We start from the raw sequence: 20,994 nt of genomic DNA, 5'->3' as shown, positions 1-20,994 counted from the left end.
CTGGGGCTCGGGGGAGAAGTGGCTGGGGTCGCAAGTCCCGGGTCTGAGGGAGGAGGGGCTGGATGCCTGGACTCCTGGGTCTGAGGGAGGAGGGGCTGGGGACCTGGACTACTAGGTCTAAAGGAGGAGGCAGCTGGAGACTGGGACTCCTGTGACCAATGCGGCCGGGTTGAACGAGCCAGGCCTGGCTTCCAAGGTCCCGGCACGCCTGTGCAAGGCAGGATCCCCCGGCCCCTCCTCTGCCGTCCGGCGCCGCCCCGCCCCCGCCCCCGACCCGGGCCCTGCCGAGAGTGAGCAGCGAGCAGCCGGCGGGCCAGCGAGCGTCCCTGCAGCCAGTGAGCAGGAGGAGGAGCTGCTGCTGGGCCGAGGGCAGCTGGGGGAGCCGAAGAGGGCGCCCCAGGTAAGAGCTCCGCGCCTCCTCCCCCGGGATTCCGGCGTCCTGGTCGCCCTGCCCTCGGGTGGGGAGGGACGGGGGCGGGGCCGACGGGGGCGGGGCTTGGCTGAGGAAACTGAGGCAGGAGGGAAGTGTCCCAGATACGCAGCCGGTTTCCCCTGAGGGGTCTCAGGAGTCCAGACCCCCCACCCAAATCTGGAGGATGAGGAACCCGGAGTCTGCATTTCTTAGTACCCGAGAAGGAGAAGCCTGAATTCCAGAACTCCTGGGTCTGAGAGAGGAGGGCGCTGGGAGCCTGGATTCCTGGGTCTGAGGGAGAAGGGCGCTGGGGGCATGGACTCCTGGGTCTGAGGGAGGAGGGCGCTGGGGGCCTGGACTCCTAGGTCTGAGGGAGAAGGGTGCTGGGGGCATGGACTCCTGGGTCTGAAGGAGGAGGGCCCTGTGGGGGCCTGGATTCTTCGGTCTGAGGGAGAAGGGCGCTGGGGGCATGGACTCCTGGGTCTGAGGGAGGAGGGCGCTGGGGGCCTGGACTCCTAGGTCTGAGGGAGAAGGGTGCTGGGGGCCTGGTCCTGGACTCCTCCTGGGTCTGAGGGAGAAGGGTGCTGGAGGCCTGGATTCCTCCTGGGTCTGAGGGAGGAGGGCGCTGGGGATCTGAACTCCTGGGTCTGAAGGTGGAGGCCCTGGGGTGTGAAGGAGAAGGCAGTCCTGGTTGGGTCAGCCTGGGCTCCTTTCACTCTCCACCCTTCCCCTTTCCTGTATGGAGGAGCCAGGGCAGGCAGTCACTCCAGGTATGTGCAGAAGTCTTGGGCGGGCCCTGGCCTGTCCTGTGAGGAGGGAACATTCCAGGAAGCAGCTTGGGGAACCAGGGCTTCTTGAGTGTGGGCCCTCAGGGACCCAGGTGTCCAGGTCAGTTCCGCCCCCTCTGGGAGATGAATGGGCCGAGGGGGATGTCATCTCTTCCAGCCTGCTTCATCCACTGCCTCTCCCTTCCCCTCTTCTCCCCTCCCCTCCCTCCATCTGCTTCCCATCCCAGCCAGGAGCCATCACCTGGGTAGAAAAGGGGCCTCTGGAAAGGGGGCGGGGCCTTGACTCTTGGGTACCCTGAACTTCAAGAGGAACTCTGGGGAGGGGGTGTTCAGGGATTTGACCCCTCCCCCACTTGCCTCTATAACCTGTCTATTCCTTTCTTCCCCTAGGTGGTTGCCCCCTCCCTCTCCTGAGATGTCAGGAAGGAGGGGGCCACCTGTGTCCTCCACAGGGGCCCCCCGAAGCCTGGGGACTCCCAGCCCCAGAGCTCCGAGGTGGAGGAGGTGCTGACAGGTCTGGTAACCACTGACTGTTTCCCAGTCTTCTCCACACCACCCTTTCCCAGAACCACAGGCTTCCAGAATGTTGTAGAGAAACTGCAACATCCAAGCCTCCACCAGCCTCTCCCAGCGCCAGGTCAATTTCACACACGGGAAAACTGACACCTGTCTCAGAGGGGCAGCGTTTTCCCTCCTTAGTGGCAGTTTTGAGGTGCAATGGGGTCTCCCTAGGATTCCAGGTTGTGGCCTTTCTCCAAATTGTGGAATGTGGCCAGGCATGGTGGCTTGAGTCTGTAGTCCCGGCTACTCAGGAGCCACAGCAGGAGGATTGCTTGAGCCCAGGAGTTCAAGTGCAGCGGGGAAATATAGCGAGACCTGGTCTTAAAACAATTTGTGGCCGGGCGCAGTGGCTCACGCCTGTAATCCCAGCACTTTGGGAGGCCGAGGCGGGAGGATCACGAGATCAGGAGATCGAGACCATCTTGGCTAACATGGTGAAACCCCATCTCTACTAAAAAAATACACAAAAAATTAGCCGGGCGTGGTGGCGGGCATCTGTAGTCCCAGCTACTCGGAAGGCTGAGGCAGGAGAATGGCGTGAACCCGGGAGGCGGAGCTTGCAGTGAGCCGAGATCGCGCCACTGCACTCCAGCCTGGGTGACAGAGCGAGACTCCGTCTCAAAAAAAAAAAAAAAAAAAAAAAACAATTTGTTTGGGACCAGGTGCCATGGCTCATGCCTGTAATCCCAGCACTTGGGGAGGCCAGAGTAGGAGTATCACTTGAGGTTGGGAGTTCAAGACCACTCTGACCAACATGGCGAAACCCCATCTCTACTAAAAATACAAAAATTAGCTGAAAAACTGTGGCAGGCACTTTTAATCCCACCTACTCAAAAGGCTGAGGCAGGAGGAGAATCCCTTGAATCCAGGAGGCAGACATTACTGTAAGCCGTGATTGATCCACTGCACTCCAGCCCGGCCAACAGAGTGAGACCCTGTCTAAAAACAAAAAAAAAAAATTGTTTTGAACATCCTCCAAGATTCAAGACTCTCGGTTCCTCAGAGTTGTACAGGAAGGATGGCAGAATGCAGTTGCCCAGAGTTTAAGTCCTATCTCTGCCATTTGCTGGCTGTGTGACCAGACACAAATCATTAACTTCTCTGAGCCTGTATTTCAACATTTGTTGCTATTAAGTAATAGTAGTTGAATTTATTTTATTATTTTTTTTTTCTTTTTTTTTTTTTGAGACGGAGTCTCGCTCTATCGCCCAGGCTGGAGTGCAGTGGCGCGATCACGGCTCACTGCAAGCTTCGCCTCCTGGGTTCACGCCATTCTCCTGCCTCAGCTTCCCAAGTAGCTGGTATTACAGGGGCCCGGTACTGCACCCAGCTAGTTCTTTGTATTTTTAGTAGAGATGGGGTTTCATCGTGTTAGCCAGGATGGTCTCGATCTTCTGACCTCGAGATCCACCCGCCTCAGCCTCCCAAAGTGCTGGGATTACAGGCCTGAGCAATCACGCCTGACCATTATTATTATTATTATTATTGTGGTTTTTTTCTTTTTTTTTTTTTTTTTCTTTTTGAGATGGAGTCTCGCTCTTTCGCCCAGGCTGGAGTGCAGTGGAACCATCTCGGCTCACTTCAAGCTCCACCTCCCGGGTTCACGCCAGTCTCCTGCCTCAGCCTCCCAAGTATCTGGGACTACAGGCACCCGCCACCACTCCTGGCTAATTTTTTTTTGTATTTTTAGTAGAGTCGGGGTTTCAACGTGTTAGCTAGGATGGTCTCGATCTCCTGACCTCATGATCTGCCCGCCTCAGCCTCCCAAAGTGCTGGGATTACAGGCGTGAGCCACCTTGCCTGGCCTTATTTTTATTTTTGGAACAGAGTCTCTGTCACCCAGGTGGCAGGGCAGTGGTGCGCTCTCGGCTAACTGCAACCTCTGCCTCTCAGGTTCAAGTGATTCTCCTGCCTCAGCCTCCCGTGTAGCTGGGATTACAGGCGCGCAGCACCATGCCCAGCTACTTTTGGTATTTTTAGTAGAGACAGGTTTTCACCATATTGGCCAGGCTGCTCTCGAACTCCTGACCTCAAGTGATCCACCCACCTCAACCTCCCAAAGTGCTGGGATTAGAGGTGTGAGCCACAGTGCTGGCCTGTAGTAGTTGAATATTTATTATTAATCTACAAGTTGGACATTACGAAAGTCCTAGATATAGGGTCCCCCAAACTTCTAGAACAAGGGCTTCCCCACAATCCTGGCAGATAAGCCTCCCCTGGGGTTCCCAACTTCTGTCCCCACTGAAGTTTTCACCCCCTTCTCTAATCCCAGCCTCCTGCTCTCTGTCTCCAGGTGCTCCAAGAGATGCTCCTCCTCCCCTCATGCTCCCTCCCCATCCTCCTCCTTTTCCTCCTCCCCAGTGTGCCAATTGAGTCCCAACCCCCACCCTCAACATTGCCTCCTTTTCTGGCCCCTGAGTGGGACCTTCTGTCCCCCCGAGTGGTCCTGTCTAGGGGTGCCCCTGCTGGGCCCCCTCTGCTCTTCCTGCTGGAGGCTGGGGCCTTTCGAGAGTCAGCAGGCACCCCGGCCAACCGCAGCCGGCGTGGGGTGAGCGAAACTGCACCAGCGAGTCGTCGGGGTGAACTGGCCGTGTGCGATGCAGTCAGCGGCTGGGTGACAGACCGCCGGACCGCTGTGGACTTGCGTGGGCGCGAGGTGGAGGTGTTGGGCGAGGTGCCTGCAGCTGGCGGCAGTCCCCTCCGCCAGTACTTCTTTGAAACCCGCTGCAAGGCTGATAACACTGAGGAAGGTGGCCCAGGGGCAGGTGGAGGGGGCTGCCGGGGCGTGGACCGAAGGCACTGGGTGTCTGAGTGCAAGGCCAAGCAGTCCTATGTACGAGCATTGACCGCTGATGCCCAGGGCCGTGTGGGCTGGCGATGGATTCGAATTGACACTGCCTGCGTCTGCACACTCCTCAGCCGGACTGGTCGGGCCTGAGACCCATGACCAGGAACTGATCAGGCAGAAAAAGAACTGAGCTGGATGCTGAGACACCTCAGGGATGGCCCAGCTACTCTAAGGACTCCAGTTTGGGAACTCATCAAATAATCACAAAATCACAGTTCTCTGATTTTGAGCTCAATCTCTGCAAGATGGGTGAAACCACATGGGTTTTTGGAGGTTGAATAGGAGTTCTCCCGGAGCAACTTGAGGGTAATAATGATGATGGTAATAATAATAGCCACTATTTACTGAGTGTTTACTGGTTCTTAGCCCTAATACGTAACTCCTCAGATCAACTCCCATGGATTTGATCGTTGGTGGCCCTTGGCGTTAAGTTGCTGGCTACTCAGTCTCAGAGGACATCACCTTGCTCATCCTGGAGAATGGGAGGGGACATTTCACGATGGGGGAGGGAGGTGGGAGAGGAGAGAAACTGGAATAAGCAAGCAGATGGCCAGGGGACCTTGAGAATGTGGTCCACAGAAGGCCTTTAAGTATCTGGGAGCCGGGGTTCAAATGGGAAATCTTCCTTGGTGAGAGTGAGTAGGGGTTGGCTTATAATATTCTGTTGTGAGGTAATGAGCCCCCCATCACAGGGGGAGTACAAACAAGGTTGAATGAGAAGTGATCAGGATGCTGGAGAGTTCAGCCCTGGGTGGGGAGCTGGAGTCAGGTTTCTAGCCCTCTTCCCTGTCTCAACCTCTAACCTACATCAGGAAAGCAACAGAACTTAAAATTGTCCAGCTTGATGGCTGGGTATGATGACTCACACCTGTAATCCCAGCACTTTGGGAGGCCGAGGCCGGCAAATCACCTGAGGTCAGGGGTTCGAGACCAGCCTGGCCAACATGGTGAGACCCCCGTCTCTACTAAAATTACAAAAAGAAATTAGCTGGGCATGGTGGCGGGTGCCTGTAATCCAAGCTACTCTGGAGGGTGAGGTAGAATAATTGCTTGAACCCAGGATGCAGAGGTTGCAGTGAGCCAAGACTGTTCCACTGCTCTCCAGCCTGGGCAAAAGGAGCAAAACTCAGGGCCGGGCTTGGTGGGTCATGTCTGTAATCCCAGCACTTTGAGAGGCTGAGGCGGGCAGATCACAAGGTCAGGAGATCGAGACCATCCCGGCTAACACGGTGAAACCCTGTCTCTACTAAAAACACAAAACATTAGCCAGGCATGGTGGTGGTGGGCGCCCATAGTCCCAGCTACTCAGGAGGCTGAGACAGGAGAATGGCATGAACCCGGGAGGCGGAGCTTGCAGCCGAGATGGCACCACAGCACTCCAGCCTGGGCGACAGAGTGAGACTCTGTCTCAAAAAAAAAAAAAAAAAAAAAAAGGAAGAAAAAAAGGAGCAAAACTCCATCTCAAAAAAAAAAATCGTCCAGCTTGAGTGGGGCATGAGGTTCTAACTCGCTGGCCCGCTGGCTAGGATCAGGGGGTCACTGTGGACTGAGGGCCCTTGAGTAGGGCCAGCAAAATCCACCAGAAGGGCCCCAGAAGCCTGAATGGGGGAGGAGGGGTAAGTAGGGTCCGGGCCTGGCTGCAGAAGGTAGCCTCAGTTTTCCTTGTCTGAAGAATGGGCTGGTGGGATGAGATAATGGGGATTGAGGAGGCAGAGGCCTTGACCAAAAACTTTTTTTTTTTTTTGAGATGGAGTCTAGCTCTGTTGCCCAGGCTAGGGTGCAGTGGCACGATCTGAGCTCACTGCAGCTTTCACCTCCTGGGTTGAAGTGATTCTCCTGCCTTAGTTGGGATTACAGGTGTGTGCCACCATGCATGGCTACTTTTTGTATTTTTTGATAGAGACAGGGTTTCGCCATGTTGGCCAGGCTGGTCTCAGACTCCCAACCTCAAGTGATCCGCATGCCTCAGCCTCCCAAAGTGCTGGGATTACAGGCGTGAGCCACTGCGCCCGGTGACCTAAAGGTCTTTATAGTGAAGAAGTGCCAAGGGAAGCCAGGGACAGACCACAGTCCTTCACAATGGCCCTTCACGTGTTACCCATCACCCCACATGTGTTGCCAACACTCTCCTCTGTCTCTGTCTCTGTCTCTGTCTCTGTCTCTGTCTCTCTCTCTCAGGTCCAGCTTTGAGCAAAAGACTTAGGCATGCCCTCCCCCCATCTATACAGACCAGGCCCCTGGGCGGGCTGGGGCGTGGCTGCCTCAGTTTCTATATCTCCTTGTTTTCCATCTGTGATTTTGGTCTTTTTTGCCACCTTCATCTCTGTCTCTAACTTCCAGTGTCTCTCACCTCTGGGTAGGACTAATAGCTCCCTTTCCATCGTGGTCTCTTTCTTCCTCCCTGTCTCTCCCCTTTCTTGTTGAATTTCTTTCTCACTCATCAAAGCTCGTCTTTTTCACTATGTCCCTGTGCACTTCTCTGTGGGTCCTTCCTCTTCCCCGACCCAGCCTACCCCGTTGGAAGTTTTCAACCAAATCAAAGGCAGGTAGGACAGCCAACGCCAGCGCGCCAGCGCTGACTCTTTGGCATGTGCGTGCGGGAAGGGTTGGGGAGCCCCGGGAAGTCTACCCCAGGCGGGCAGGTATGGCAGAGGGAGGAAGCAGCTGGGAGGTTCTGGATGCTGGAGCAAAGAGGGGTGTTTCTCATGGATGTCCTGAGGTGCTGGCTGTAGTGCAGGGGTCTCTGTCTGGATCTCTGACACCCCCAGGTCTCTGTCCCTCTTTCTGGGTCTCTGTCTCCCCCACCCTCTGCATCTCTGAAATCCTGAACTTCTCCGTCCCCTACTGCCTGCCTCTCTTTGACTCTCCATCCCCCTCCCCGTGTTTCTCTGTGCCCCTCTTGGGGTCCCTGTCCCTCTGTCTCTGGGTCTCTTTCTTCACTCCATCCAGCCACGTGCCTGCAGGCCCTTCATTGGCTGGATTCAGAGTGGCGGGTACTGACACCCGGGGCAACAGCAACAAGCCAGCTCTTGCTTGGCTACAGGGAGGGGGAGGAACCATGGCCAGTGGTACCCTGGCTCTGCGCTGTGGCCCCCTGTGGTCTTCCATCTCTGCAACCGAGGTACCTGGATCCTGGCCCAGCTGGCATCTCACCAGCAGCTGCCTTGCCCGCCGCATTATCCCACTGCCCTTCACCCCGCCCACGGTGCAGGTGAGCAGACCCTAGGCTGAAGCCCTGCAGGGACTGGGTACCCAGAAAGCTGGGGGCTGAGAAAAGCGGATTGGAAGCTTGGACTCCTCTCTGAAGGAGGGTCCTGCAGTCCTGGGTCTGAGAGAGGAGGCACCAGGGAAGCTAAATGCCAGGGACTGTAGAGGAAAGGGCTGGGGGGCGACTGGAAGAGGTCAGAGCTTGGGGTGGGGGGTGGTACGGACTCCTGAGTCTTTCTAGCTGATGTGCAGCGCCTTCTCTCCAGTCCAGGGTCGCGGACCCTCTACCCCCGGCTGCAAAGCAGGATTCTCGCATCTGGGCTTTCGACGAGGTCCTCAGCAGATGGGAGACAACCTCTGGCTGGGCCTACGTGCCCAAGACCCATGGAGGGCCCTGCGCCCAGCCCAGAGCCCCAGAGCCTGCAGACCCCACGCGGACTGTGGGGATCAAGGATTTAGGAGAAAAGGTAAGGTTTGGGGAGTGCCGGAGTCCGCGGGGGACAGGGCGGGAGACTGCATTTGAGTCCCCTGCGCCTTCACATGGGTCTCCGGGTCGCCTTTCCCCAGCTCAGACGCCGTGGCTGACCCCTACCACTGACCACGACGTACCAGCGCAGCGAGAGGAGGGCGCAGTACACTGGCTCTCCCGATCGGGACGCGCGAGTCTCCGAATCGTCGGGGCCCAGCCCCCACAACGCCCAGACCACCTCCGCGGGGGGCCTTCCCAGGTGACGGGGTGGAAGCCGGCGCTGGCGAGGAGGGGCGGAGTTCCGGGAGCCTGGGGCGGGGCCAGAAGAAATCACAGCCTTGGGGCTCGGCTAAAGGGTCGGGGGCGGGATCCCGAGGTTAGAGGAGCCTGGGGAGGGGCTGGGCCTCGAGGCCAGGCCAGAAGGACCAGGGGCTGGACACTCGCCTTCAGGGCTCCGAAGCTGCTGCGGGGCTAGAGGACGGGCTGTGGGTGGGGACGAGATTAGAATATTCTGAGACGGCGTCAGGTGGGAGCTGGGAGAGGTAACGTGGAATTGTTGCTCAAGATGCAGCTCAGCTCCAGTGGCCACACCAAGACGGTTTAAGACCCAGAGAGAAACCGGGGAGGGGGGTTTGTGGTGGCTGGGGGCCTGGGTTTGAGTTCCCTGACCAGCAGGATGTGCTTGAACTTAGGGAAGTGAGGCTGGGAAGGGTTCGGGTTTGAGGAAGGAAGCTGAAGTTCCCTGGCGTGGGTGGCAGGAAGGCCTCTGACTCTGGGGCGGGTTCTAGGACCGTGGCCGTCATGGCTGTCCAGGCCGAAGAAGAAGGATTCTGAACTGGGGACCCAAGGCTTGGAACGGGGTATGAAATCTATGTCTTGGGTATGCCTCCTCCCCCAATCTTGCTCCGGCTCTAATCGCCTGGACGAAGAGCCCTGAGTCGTCTGGCCGACGTTTCACAGTATCCGACCAGGGCGTCCTGGACCGCCGCCAGCTCTATCTGACCACCTCGGCCCGGCCCGAGACTTTCGGTTCTATCCCAAGTAAGCCGGGCTCTCGTTCCTCACCGCCTCCTGCACAGCACTCGCCTTGGCCAGTACACGCGGAGCCTCTGGGCTGGCTCCCATTCTCTGACCTGGTGGTCTCAGCCTCGAATCCTGTAGCAGCAAGAACCAAAATTCAGGCCCCAGCCCCTCCCTCTTTTAGTACCCAGGAGGCCTTAGTGTCAACTCTCAGGTAGGGACAGGAAGCCTGCGCAGGCGCTCAGGGGGATTCTGGATCTGAGGACTGGGCCTCCTTCGGTACTTGAGCCCCCAGATACTCCTTCCCAAGGAAGCGAAACCCCGCGTTTCCTTCCGAAGGATGCGAAAGCGTAGTTTCCACGACCTTAAGTACCTCGAGGACCCAGGAACACGGGCTACGCACGCCGGGTCCCGTCCTTCCTAAGGGGCCCTCGCCTGGAAATGCAGGAGTTTGGGTGTGCAGACTCCTTAAATCCCGAGGTCTGAACCTCGTCCCCAAGGATCCAGCTGTATCCTCACCATCCTGCCCTGCTCCCACAGGAGCTGTCCGGATACCCCCTCAAGGACTCCCTGACCTACTGGAGCTTCGAAGGGACTCCCTAACTCTGGGGTCACGACCCGCAGCGGCCGCCCTGTTCGCGCTCCTCCCGGCCGCCCCGAGCGCCGCACGGCGGGGTCCTGACTCTGGTTCAGGCATCTTACAGCCCCTCGCTGCACCCGCTCCGCCCGCTGCACCCGCTCCGCCCGCTGGACCGCTTCCGCTAGCTGGAGGCGCCCTGGGGTGGCCCCCACTGGAAGCCCTTGCCGGGCATCCACAGCGTGCCGAAAGCCTACAACACCGAGAACTCCCGCTCCGGCAGCTTGAAGTCGGCGCTAGTGGGAGCTGGCCGGGCCCGCCCCACCCCAGACACGTCCTCTGGCCTCGCGGAGGAGCCAAGCTCCGGACCTCCGCCCACTACGCGGTGTCCGGACTTAGTTGGGCTACCACTCATTACGTCTACCGGCAATGTCCTGGCCGGACTACCCCAGACACGCACACTCAGCTGCGGCATCCCGGAGAAGGGACTAGGTCCAGATATTCTCCTCCAAGACTGTGGCCCCGCGGGCAGGACGCGCCCCCTGCGGGCGTATTAAATAATGAGTTAAGTTACCTGAACCACACGCATTTCCGGGGACCGCTCCGGGCATCCTAGCTTGAGGGTAGGGAGGGCGGAGGTCCCTAAGGGAGAGGTAGGTCTCTGGCTGAATCCCTCGTTGGGGGGCATCTGGGTCAAGCGGCTTCCCCGGCTGCAAAGTCACGGGGAGGCCCTCGCGGACTGGGCAGGAGCTAAGTCCGAAGCCGCGCCCCTCCTGGGAGGTTGGACTGTGGCGCAGGAATGCCTCAAGTGGAGGAGGGTTGAGGCTTCAGTCCAGCACCTTTCTCGGGTCACGGCCTCCTCCTGGCTCCCACGACCGCACGATAGGCAGAGGCCGGTTTTCCTACACCCTACTCCTGTGCCTCCAACGCCGACTAGACCCTAGCACTGGACGACTGAGTCTCTGAGGTCACTTCACCGTGGTCTCTGCCTCACTCTTGGCGCTGGACCACTGAGGGGAGAGGCCTGGGGTGCTCCGCTGAGCCACTCCTGTGCCTCCCTGGCCTTGTGCACCTCTCACCCCCCGGGGTGTTAGTGTCGAGGTCACCCCAGCATCCTAACACCTCCTGGTGGCCTTGCCGCCCCCATAACCCGGAGGTATAAAGCCAGGTACACGAGGCAGGGGACGCACCAATGATGGAGATGCTCCAGGTAAGACTGCAGGGCCCCTGGGCACCTTCCACCTCTTTCCAGGCCATCACTGGCATGAGAAGGGGCAGACGCGTGTGAGCTGTGGAAGGAGGCCTCTTTCCGGAGGGACATGACCCCCAGTAAGCTTCAGGTGGGGCAATCCCTGAGGGTGGGTTTCTGAAATGTTGCGGTATCTCAGGTCCTCTGGGCTGTGGGGTGGGCACTGAAAGGCAGGTGTCTGGGCGGTGGGTCCTGACTAGGAGATGCCGGGAAGGGTCTCTGGGTCGTTGCTCGTGGTGTACCCCGGGGAATGGGAGGGCCAGGGCACGGGGCTGCGGTCTCAGACTGGGCTGAAGCAGTGTCCTTGTCCCAGGGGCTGCTGCTGTGGCTGCTGCTGAGCATGGGCGGGGCACGGGCATCCAGGGAGCCGCTGCGGCCACTGTGCCGCCCCATCAATGCCACCCTGGCTGCCGAGAAGGAGGCCTGCCCCGTGTGCATCACCGTCAACACCACCATCTGTGCCGGCTACTGCCCCACCATGGTGAGCTGCCCGGGTCCAGGGGCAGGTGCTGCCACCTCAGGGCCGGGTCACAGAGGCAGCGGGGGAGGAAGGGCGGTCTGCCTGTCTGGTCGGGGGCTGGGGAATGGGGTGTGGGAGGCGGGAACAGAGGGCTTCCTGGACTCCTGAGTCTGGGACCTTTGGGGGCAGCTTGGGAGGTCAGCGGAGGCGCTGGCCCCAGGCACATGCTCACTCCCCTATCCACACATCCTCCAGATGCGGGTGCTGCAGGCGGTCCTGCCGCCAGTGCCCCAGGTGGTGTGCAACTACCGCGAGGTGCGCTTCGAGTCCATCCGGCTCCCTGGCTGCCCGCCTGGCGTGGACCCCGTGGTCTCCGTTCCCGTGGCTCTCAGCTGTCGTTGTGGACTCTGCCGCCGCAGCACCTCTGACTGTGGGGGTCCCAAGGACCACCCTTTGACCTGTGATGACCCCCACCTCCAGGCCTCCTCTTCCTCAAAGGACCCTCCCCCCAGCCCTCCAAGTCCATCCCGACTCCTGGAGCCAGCAGACACCCCGTTCCTCCCGCAATAAAGGCTTCTCAATCTGCACTCTGGAGTTGTCTTTCTGTGGGCTCAGGGCAACCACACACACGCAGGGTGGGTCCAGCTTCAAAACCATTTTTTACAAAGTCACACTGTCAGATCTCTGATAGAATACAAGGTGGATGGCTGGACGCCGTGGCTCATGCCTGTAATCCCAGCACTATGGGAGACTGAGGTGGGCGGATCACTAGGTCAGGAGATCCAGACCATCCTGGCTAACATGGTGAAACCCCGTCTCTACTCAAAATACAAAATTAGGCGGGAGTGGTGGCGGGTGCCTGTAGTCCCAGGTACTTGGGAGGCTGAGGCAGGAGAATGGCGTGAACCCGGGAGGGGGAGTATGCAGTGAGCCGAGATGGTGCCACTGCAATCCAGCTTGGTCCACAGAGTGAGACTCCATCTCAACAACAACAAAAAGAAAACAGGGTGGGGTCAGGGGATGACATCCAGCTCAGGAGGTGTCCATGGTCTCGCCTTCTGTGGGGAGAAGGAAGGTCACAAGGTCATTGTGCCTCCAGGGGGCAGGGCCTGAGCCTTCAAGGCCGAGCTCTCTCTTCCTCCCTCTGAGGGTGGCACAGGCAGTACAGCTGGGGGGTGGGGACCTGAATGGGATGAATGGGCTGAGGCGGATGTCATCTCTTCCATTCTCCTTCATCCACTGCCTCTCCCTTCCCCTCCTCTCCCCTCCCCTCCTTCCATCATCTTCCAATCCCAGTCAGGAGCCATCACCTGGGTAGAAAAGGGGCCTCTGGAAAGGGGGCGGCTCCTTGACTCTTCAGTACCCTGCACTTGTTCAGCGATTTGTCCCCCTTCCCCACCTGCCTGTATACCCTGCCTGATCTTTTCTTCCCCTAGGTGGTTTCCCCCTCCCTCTCCTGGTATGTCAGGAAGGAGACAGCGATGTCCTCCACAGGGGCCCCCCAAAGAGCTCCGAGGTGGAAGAGGTGCTGACAGGTCTGGTAACCATTGGCTGTTTTCCAGTCTTCTCCACACCACCCTTTCCCAGAACCACAGGCTTCCAGAATGTTGTAGAGAAACTGCAACATCCAAGCCTCCACCAGCCTCTCCCAGCGCCAGGTCAATTTCACACACGGGAAAACTGACGCCTGTCTCAGAGGGGCAGCGTTTTACCTCCTTAGTGGCAGTTTTGAGGTGAACTGGGGTCTCCCTAGGATTCCAGGTTGTGGCCCTTCTCCAAATTGTGGAATGTGGCCAGGCGTGGTGGCTTGAGTCTGTAGTCCCAGCTACTCAGGAGCCACAGCAGGAGGATTGCTTGAGCCCAGGAGTTCAAGTGCAGCGGGGAAACATAGCAAGACCTTGTCTTAAAACAATTTGTTTTGGGCCGGGCGCTGTGGCTCACACCTGTAATCCCAGCCGTTTGGGAGGCCAAGGCAGGAGTATAGCTTGAGGTTGGGAGTTTGAGACCAGTCTGGACAACATGGTGAAACCCCATCTCTACTAAAAATATAAAAATTAGCTGGGCATGGTGGCAGGTGTTTGTAATCCTAGCTATTCAGAAGGCTGAGGCAGGAGAATCACTTCAACCCAGGAGGCAGATGTTGCAGTCAGCCAGGGTTGTGCCACTGCACTCCAGCCTGGCCAACAGAGTGAGACTCTGTCTCCAAAAATAATAATAATAATTGATTGGAACATCCCCCAAGATGCAAGACTCACGGTTCCTCAGAGTTGTACAGGAAGGATGGCAGAATGCAGTTACCCAGACTTTAAGTCCCATCTCTTACATTTGTTGACTGTGTGACCGGACGCAAATCATTAATTTCTCTGAGCCTGTATTTCACGATCTGTTGCTATTAAGTAACAGTAGTTGAATATTTTTTATTTTTATTTGATTCTTATTATTCTTTTGAGATGGAGCTTCGTTCTTGTTGCCCAGGCTGGAGTCCAGTGGCGCGATCTTGGCTCACTGCGACTTCCGCCTCCTGGGTTCAAGTGATTCTCCTGCCTCAACCTCTCGAGTAACTGGGATTATAGGTATGCACCACCACTCCCGGGGATATTTTGTATTTTTAGTAGACATGGGGTTTCTCCATGTTGGTCAGGGTGGCCTGGAACACCTCACCTCAGTTGATCTGCCCACCCTCAGCCTCCAACAATGCTGGGATTACACGCATGAGCCACCACGCCCAGCCTTATTTTTATTTTTGGACAGAGTGTCACTCTGTTGTCCAGGTGGGAGGGCCGTGGCACGATCTCGGCTCACTGCCATCTCCGCCTCCCAGGTTCAAGCGATTCTCCTGCCTCAGCCTCCTGAGAAGCTGGGATTACAGGTGCGTAGCACCACGCCCAGCTAATTTTGGTATTATTAGTAGAGATGGGGTTTCACCATGTTGGCCAGGCTGCTCTTAAACTCCTGACCTCAAGTGATCCGCCCACCTCAGCCTCCCAAAGTGCTGGGATTACAGGTGTGAGGCACAGTGCCTGACTTGTAGTAGTTGAATAATTACTATTAATCTACAAGTTGGGCGTTATGCAAGTCCGATATATAGAGTCCCCCAAACTTCTACAGCAAGGGCTGCCCCACAATCCTGGCAGGCAAGCCTCCCCTGGGGTTCCCAACTTCTGTCCCCACTGAAGTTTTTAATCCTCTTCTCTTATCCCAGCCTCCCTTACTCTGTCTCCATGTGCTGTGAGAGCTGCTCCCCCTCCCCCAGACTCCCTCCGCATCCCCCTCATTTTCCTCCTCCCCAGTGTGTCAATGGATTCCTAATCCCCATCCTGGACATTGTCTCCTTTTCTTGCCCCAAAGTGGGACCTTCTTTTCCCCCAAGTGGTCCTGTCTAGGGGTGCTGCTCTCGAGCCCCCTCTGGTCTTCCTGCTGGAGACTGGGGCCTTTCGGGAGTTAGCAGGCACCCCGGCCAACCACAGCCAGTGTGGGGCAAGTGAAACTGCACTGGCGAGTCATCAGAGTGAACTGGCCGTGTGCGATGCAGTCAGCGGCTGGGTGACAGACCCCGGGACCGCTGTGGAGTTGGGTGGTTTGGAGATGGAGGTGTTCGAGAAGGTGCCTATAGCTGGGGGCAATTCCCTCTGCCAGTACCTCTTTGTCACCCGCTTTGAGGCCCATAACTCTGAGGAAGGTGACCCGGGGACAGGTGGAGGGGGCTGCCAGGGTATGGACCAAAGGCACTGGTTGTCTGAGTGCAAGGCCAAGCAATCCTATGTGCGGGCATTGACCTCTGATGCCCAGGGCCGTGTGGGCTGGTGATAGATTTGAATTGACACTGCGTGTGTCTGTACACTCCTCAGCTGGACTCACCAGGACTGAGGCTTATACACAGGAACTGGTAAGGCAGAAAAAGAACAGAACTGGATGCTGAGAGACCTTAGGGATGGGCCAGCTGCTCTAAGGACCCCAGTTTGGGAACTCAACAAATGATCACAAAATCACAACTCTCTGAATTGGAGCTCAATCTCTGCAAGATGGGTGAAACCACATGGGGTTTTGAAGGTTGAATAGGAGTTCTCCTGGAGGAACTTGAAGGTAGTAATTATGATGCTGATGATAAGAATACCACTATTTACTGAGTGTTTACTGTTTCTCAGTCCTAATACATAAGTCTTGGAATCAACTCTCGTGGATTTGATCATTGGTGGCCTTTGGTGTTAAGTGGCTGACTGCCCAGTCTCAGAGGACACCACCTTGCTCATCCTGGAGAGAGGGAGGGCACATTTCATTATGTGGATGGGGAAGGAGAGAAACTGGAATAGGCAAGCAGATGGCCAGGGGACCTTGAGAACATGGTCCACAGAAGGCCTTTAAGTATCTGAGAACTGGGGTTCAAATGGGAAATCTTCCTTGGTAAGAGTGGGTAGGGGTTTGCTTAGAATATTCTGTTGTGAGGTAATGAGCCCCCCATCACAGGGGGAGTACAAGCAAGGTTGAATGAGAAGTGATCGGGATGCTGGAGAGTTCAGCCCTGGGCAGGGAGTTGGAGTCAGGTTTCTAGTCCTCTTCCCTGTCCCAACCTATACCCCACATTGGGAAAGAAACAGACCTTAATATTATCCAGCTTGATGGCCGGGTGTGATGACTCACGCCTGTAATCCCAGCACTTTGGGAGGCCGAGGCAGGTGAATCACTTGAGGTCAAGCATTCAAGGTGAAACCCTGTCTCTACTAAAATTATAAAAAGAAATTAGCTGGACGTGGTGGTGAGTGCCTGTAATCAAGCTACTCTGAAGGGTGAGGCAGGAGAATCACTTGAACCTGGGAGGCAGAGGTTGCAGTGAGCTGAGACTCTGCCATTGCACTCCAGGCTGGGCAAAAAGAGGGAAACTCCTCCGTCTCAAAAAAAAAAAAAAAAAAAAAGGTCCAGCTTAAGTGGGACATGACGTTCTGACTAACTTGCCGGCCCCCTGGCTGGATCAGGGGGTCACTGTGCATTGACAGCCCTTGAGTAGGGCCAGCAAAATCCAACAGAAGGGCCCCAGAAGCCTGAATGGGGGAGGAGGGGTAAGTGGGATTCTGGGCCTGACTGCAGAAGGCAGCCTCAGTTTTCCTTGTCTGAAGAATGGGCCAGTGGGATGAGATTACGGGGGTTCTGGAGGCAGAGGCCTTGACCTAAAGCTCTTCTTTTTTTTTTTTTTTTTTTTTTCTTCTTCGAGATAGAGTCTTGCTCTGTCGCACAGGCTGGGGTGCAGTGGCGCCATCTGAGCTCACTGCAACATTCACCTCCCAGGTTCAAGTGATTCTCCTGTCTTAGCTGGGATTACCTGCCTGGCTAATTTTTATGTTTTTTGGTAGAGACAGGGTTTTGCCACATTGACCAGGCTGGTCTCAAACACCTAACCTCAAGTAGTCTGCCCGCCTCAGCCGCTCAAAGTGCTGGGATTACAGGAGCGAGCCACCGCATCCACTGACCAAAAGCTCTTTATAGTGAAGAAATGACAAGGGAAGCCAGGGACAGACCAAAGGAGTTCACAATAGCCCTTCACCTATTACCCATCTCCCCACATGTGCTGTTAACACACACACACACACACAGAGTTTCTCTCTCTTTCTTTCTCTCTCTCTCTCTCTGGGACAGACTACAAGACTTCACAATAGCCCTTTACCTATTACCCATCTCCCCACATGTGTTGCCAACACACAGACACACACACACACACACACACACACACACACTCTGTCTCTCTCTCTCTCTCAGGTCCAGGTTTAAGCAAAGGACATAGGCTTCTTCTCCCCCCATCTATACAGACCAGGCCCTGGGGCGGGGTGGAGCATGGTTGCCTCCGTTTCTACATCTCCTTGTTTTCAATCTGTGATGTTGATCCTTTTGCCTCCTTCCTCTCTGTCTGTAACTTCCAGTATCTCTCACCTCTGGGTTAGTACTAATAGCTCCCTTTCCATCGTAGTCTCTTTCTTCCTCCCTGTCTCTCCCCTTTCTTGTTGTATTTCCTTCTCACACATCAAGGCCCGTCTTTTTCACTATGTCCCTGTGCACTTCTCTGTGGGTCCTTCCTCTTTGCCCACCCAGCCTACCCAGGTGGAACTTTTCCAGCAAATTAAAGGCAGGCAGGACAGCCGACACCAGCGCTGACCCCTCCAGCACATGCGGGGAGGGTGGGGGAGCCCCGGGGATGTCTGGAAATCATTATCCCCAGGTGGGCAGGCCTGGCAGAGGGAGGAGCAGCCCGGAGCTTCTGGACCCTGGAGGAAAGAGGGGTGTTTCTCATGGATGTCTGGAGGTGCTCGGTGCAGTGCAGGGGTCTCTGTCTCTCTGGATCTCTGACATTCCCAGGTCTCTGTCCTTTCTGGGTCTCTGTCTCCCAATCTCCCTGGGTCTCTGAAATTCTGAACTTCTCCTTCCTCTTCTGCCCTCCTCTCTTTGAGTCTCCATCTCCCTCCCCATGTTTCTCTGTGACCCTCTTGGGGTCCCAGTCCCTCTGTCTCTGGGTCTCCTTCTCACTCCATCCAGCCACAAGCGTGCAGGCCCTTGATTGGCTAGGTTCAGGATGGGTGGGTTCTGTCACCTGGGGCAACAGCAACAACAAGCCAGCACCTGCTTGGCTACAGGGAGGGGGAGGAACCATGGCCAGTGGCACCCTGGCTCTGCGCTGTGTGCCCCCCTCCGCCCCCCCGTGGTCTTCCATCTCTGCAACCGAGATGCCTGGATCCTGGCCCCACTGGCATCTCACCAACACCTGTGCTGCCCATCGCATTATCCCACCCATGCCCTTCCGCCCGCCCACGGTGCAGGTGAGTTGACCCTAGGCTGAAGCCCTGTGGGACCTGGGGACCCAGAAAGATAGGTGCTGAGTAAAGGGGATTGGGAGCCTGGACTCCTCTCTGAAGCTGGAGTGTCCTGGAGCCCTGGGTCTGAGAGAGGAGGCACCAGGGAAGCTGGATGCCAGGGATTGCAGAGGAACGGGCTGGGGGCCGACTGGAAGAGGTCAGAGTTTGGGATGGGGGGTGATACGGAGTCCTGAGTCTTTCTAGCTGATGTGCAGCGCCTACTCTCCAGTCCAGGGTCCCGGACCCTCTACCTCTGGCTACAAAGCAGGATTCTCGCATCTGGGCTTTCAACGAGGTCCTCAGCAGATGGGAGACAACCTCTGGCTCAGCCTCTGGCTTGGGCCTAGGTGGGCAAGCCCCATGACGGGCCCTGTGCCCAGCCCAGAGCCCAGAGCCTGCAGACCCCAGGAGGACTGGGGGATCAAGGATTCAGGAGAAAAGGTAAGGTTTAGGGAGTGCCAGAGTCCGCAGGGGACAGGACGGGAGACTGCATTTGAGTCCCCTGCGCCTTCACAAGGGTCTCCAGGTCGCCTTTCCGCACCTCAGACGCCGTGGCTGGCGCCTCCCACTGACCACAAAGTACCAGAGCCTCGAGACCAGGGTGCAGTACACGGGCTCTTCCCACCCGGACACCCGCGCCCTTGAATACAAGTCGCAGACCACCACCGCCCAGCCCCTCACAAGTCGCAGACCACCACCGCCTGGGTCTGGGCCTCGAGGCCAGGCCAGAAGGACCAGGGGCTGGAAACTCATCTTCAGGGCTCCGAAGCTGCTGCGGAGATAGACAGCGGGCTGTGGATGGGAAGGAGACTAGAATATTCTGAGACAGGGTCAGGTGGGAGCTGGGAGAGGTAATGTGGAATTGTTGCCTAAGATGCAGCTCAGCTCCAGTGGCCACACCAAGACGGTTTAAGACCGGGAGCGGAACCAGGGAGGTTGTTTTTTGTGGCTGGGGGCCTGGGTTTGAGTTCCTTGACCAGCAGGAGGTGCTTGGATTTAGGGAAGTGAGGCTGGGAAGGGTTGGGGTTTGAGGAAGGAAGCTGAAGTTCCCTGGCGTGGGTGGCAGGAAGGGCTCTGACTATGGGGCGGGGTTCTAGGGCCGTGGCCGTCATGGCTGTCGAGGCCGAAGGAGAGGGATTCTGAACTCGGGACCCAGGGCTTGGAACGGGGTGTGAAATCTGTGTCTTGGGTATGCCTCCTCCCACAATCTTGCTCCGGCTCTAATCGCCTGGACGAAGAACCCCGAGTTGTCTGGCGGCCTTTCACAGTATCCGACCGGGGCGTCCTGGACCGCCGCCAGCTCTATCTGACCACCTCGGCCCGGCCCGGAACTTTCGGTTCTATCCCAAGTAAGCCGGGCTCTCGCTCCGCACCGCCTCCTGCACAGACCCCGCCTTGGCCGGTGCTCGCCGAGCCCCTGGGCTGGCTCCCATTCTCTGACCCGGTGGTCTCAGCCTCGAATCCTATAGCAGCAAGAACCAAAGTTCAGGCCCCAGTCTCTCCCTCTTTTAGCACCCAGGAGTCCTTAGTGTCAACTCTCAGGAACGGCGGTAGGGACAGGAAGCCTGCACAGCGGGTCGAGGGGATTCTGGATCTGAGGGCAGGGCCTCTTTCCGTACTTGAGCCCCCAGATACTCCTTCCCAAGGAAGCGAAAGCCCCCGTTTCCTTCCCTAGGATACGAAAGTTCTGTTTCCAGGACGTTAAGTACCTGGAGTACCCAGGAACGCAGGCTACGCGCACCCAGTCCCGTCCTTCCTAAGGGGCCCTCGCCCGGAAATGCAGGAGTTTGGGTGTGCAGACTCCTTAGATCCCGAGGTCTGAACCTCGTCCCCAAGGATCCAGCTGTATCCTCACCATCCTGCCCTGCTCCCACAGGACGGAGCTGTCTCTATACCCTCGCAAAGACTCCCTGATCTACTGGAGCTTCGAAAGGAATCCCTAACTCTGGGGTCACGACCCGCAGCGGCCACCCTGTCCGCGCTCCTCCCGGCCGCCCGGAGCGCCGCACCGCGGGACCATGACTCTGGCTCAGGAATCCTACAGCCCCGCGCTGCACCCGCTCCGCCCCCAGCACCCGCTCCACCCGCAGCACCCGCTCCGCCCGCTGGACCGCTTCCGCCCGCTGGAGGCGCCCTGGGTGGCCCCCACTGTAAGCACTTGCCGGGCATCCACAGCGTGCCGAAAGCCTACAGCCCCCAGAACTCCCGCTCCGGCAGCTTGAAGTCGGCGCTAGTGGGAGCTGGCCGGGCCCGCCCCACCCCAGACACGTCCTCTGGCCTCGCGGAGGAGCCAAGCTCCGGACCTCCGCCCACTACGCGGTGTCCGGACCTAGGTGGTCTCCTACTCATTGCGTCTATCGGGAATGTGGGGGTCGGACTACCCCAGACACGCACACTCAGCTGCGGCTTCGCGAGGAAGGGACTAAGTTCAGATATTGTCCTTGGAGGCTGTGGCCCCGCGGGCAGGACGCGCCCCCTGCGGGCGTATTAAATAATGAGTTAAGTTACCTGAACCACACGCATTTCCGGGGACCGCTCCGGGCATCCTAGCTTGAGGGTAGGGAGGG

The 20,994-nt window shown here is 57.5% G+C and overlaps 2 protein-coding genes and 2 pseudogenes across 5 annotated transcripts; all 4 read left to right on the top strand.

Moving 5' to 3' along the window:
- Positions 1-193: 193 nt before the first annotated feature.
- On the top strand, positions 194-5,286 carry LOC105497222 (neurotrophin 4). Of its 2 annotated transcripts, XM_011768173.3 has the most exons (3): positions 194-400; positions 1,591-1,714; positions 4,055-5,286. In XM_011768173.3, the coding sequence occupies exon 3, from the start codon at positions 4,067-4,069 to the stop codon at positions 4,697-4,699; it is 633 nt and encodes a 210-aa protein (XP_011766475.1). In that variant the 5' UTR covers positions 194-400; positions 1,591-1,714; positions 4,055-4,066; the 3' UTR covers positions 4,700-5,286. The 2 variants fall into 2 exon arrangements, with proteins under 2 accessions (XP_011766475.1, XP_070943513.1); XM_071087412.1 differs by lacking the exon at positions 194-400 and having other exon boundaries at positions 926-1,714.
- Positions 5,287-10,198: 4,912 nt separating this feature from the next.
- On the top strand, positions 10,199-12,178 carry LOC105497223 (choriogonadotropin subunit beta). 3 transcript variants are annotated; one of them, XM_011768175.2, is made up of 3 exons: positions 10,199-11,092; positions 11,445-11,612; positions 11,847-12,178. In XM_011768175.2, exons 1-3 carry the CDS (start codon positions 11,075-11,077, stop codon positions 12,159-12,161), a joined length of 501 nt encoding a protein of 166 aa, XP_011766477.2. In that variant the 5' UTR covers positions 10,199-11,074; the 3' UTR covers positions 12,162-12,178. The 3 variants fall into 3 exon arrangements, with proteins under 3 accessions (XP_011766477.2, XP_070943506.1, XP_011766478.2); XM_071087405.1 differs by having other exon boundaries at positions 11,086-11,211; positions 11,847-12,172; XM_011768176.2 differs by having other exon boundaries at positions 11,087-11,222; positions 11,847-12,172.
- Positions 12,179-12,611: 433 nt separating this feature from the next.
- LOC105497350 (neurotrophin-4-like) lies at positions 12,612-15,458 on the top strand (annotated as a pseudogene).
- Positions 15,459-19,647: 4,189 nt separating this feature from the next.
- Positions 19,648-20,920, top strand: LOC105497351 (stabilizer of axonemal microtubules 3-like; annotated as a pseudogene).
- The last annotated feature ends 74 nt before the right edge of the window (positions 20,921-20,994 follow it).

Source organism: Macaca nemestrina, chromosome 20 (assembly GCF_043159975.1).
Source record: "Macaca nemestrina isolate mMacNem1 chromosome 20, mMacNem.hap1, whole genome shotgun sequence".
Classification (NCBI taxonomy): Eukaryota; Metazoa; Chordata; class Mammalia; order Primates; family Cercopithecidae; genus Macaca; species Macaca nemestrina.
Note: the sequence above shows the minus strand (reverse complement) of the source record. Positions and strands in the feature narration are given on the sequence as shown.

Coding starts and splice junctions, on each gene's coding strand:
- LOC105497222 (XM_011768173.3), top strand. CDS start 4,067: ATGCTCCTCCTCCCCTCATGCTCCCTCCCCATCCTCCTCCTTTTCCTC.
- LOC105497223 (XM_011768176.2), top strand. CDS start 11,202: ATGACCCCCAGTAAGCTTCAG. Junction 11,223..11,444: donor TGACCCCCAGTAAGCTTCAG/GTGGGGCAATCC, acceptor TCCTTGTCCCAG/GGGCTGCTGCTGTGGCTGCT. Junction 11,613..11,846: donor CCGGCTACTGCCCCACCATG/GTGAGCTGCCCG, acceptor CACATCCTCCAG/ATGCGGGTGCTGCAGGCGGT.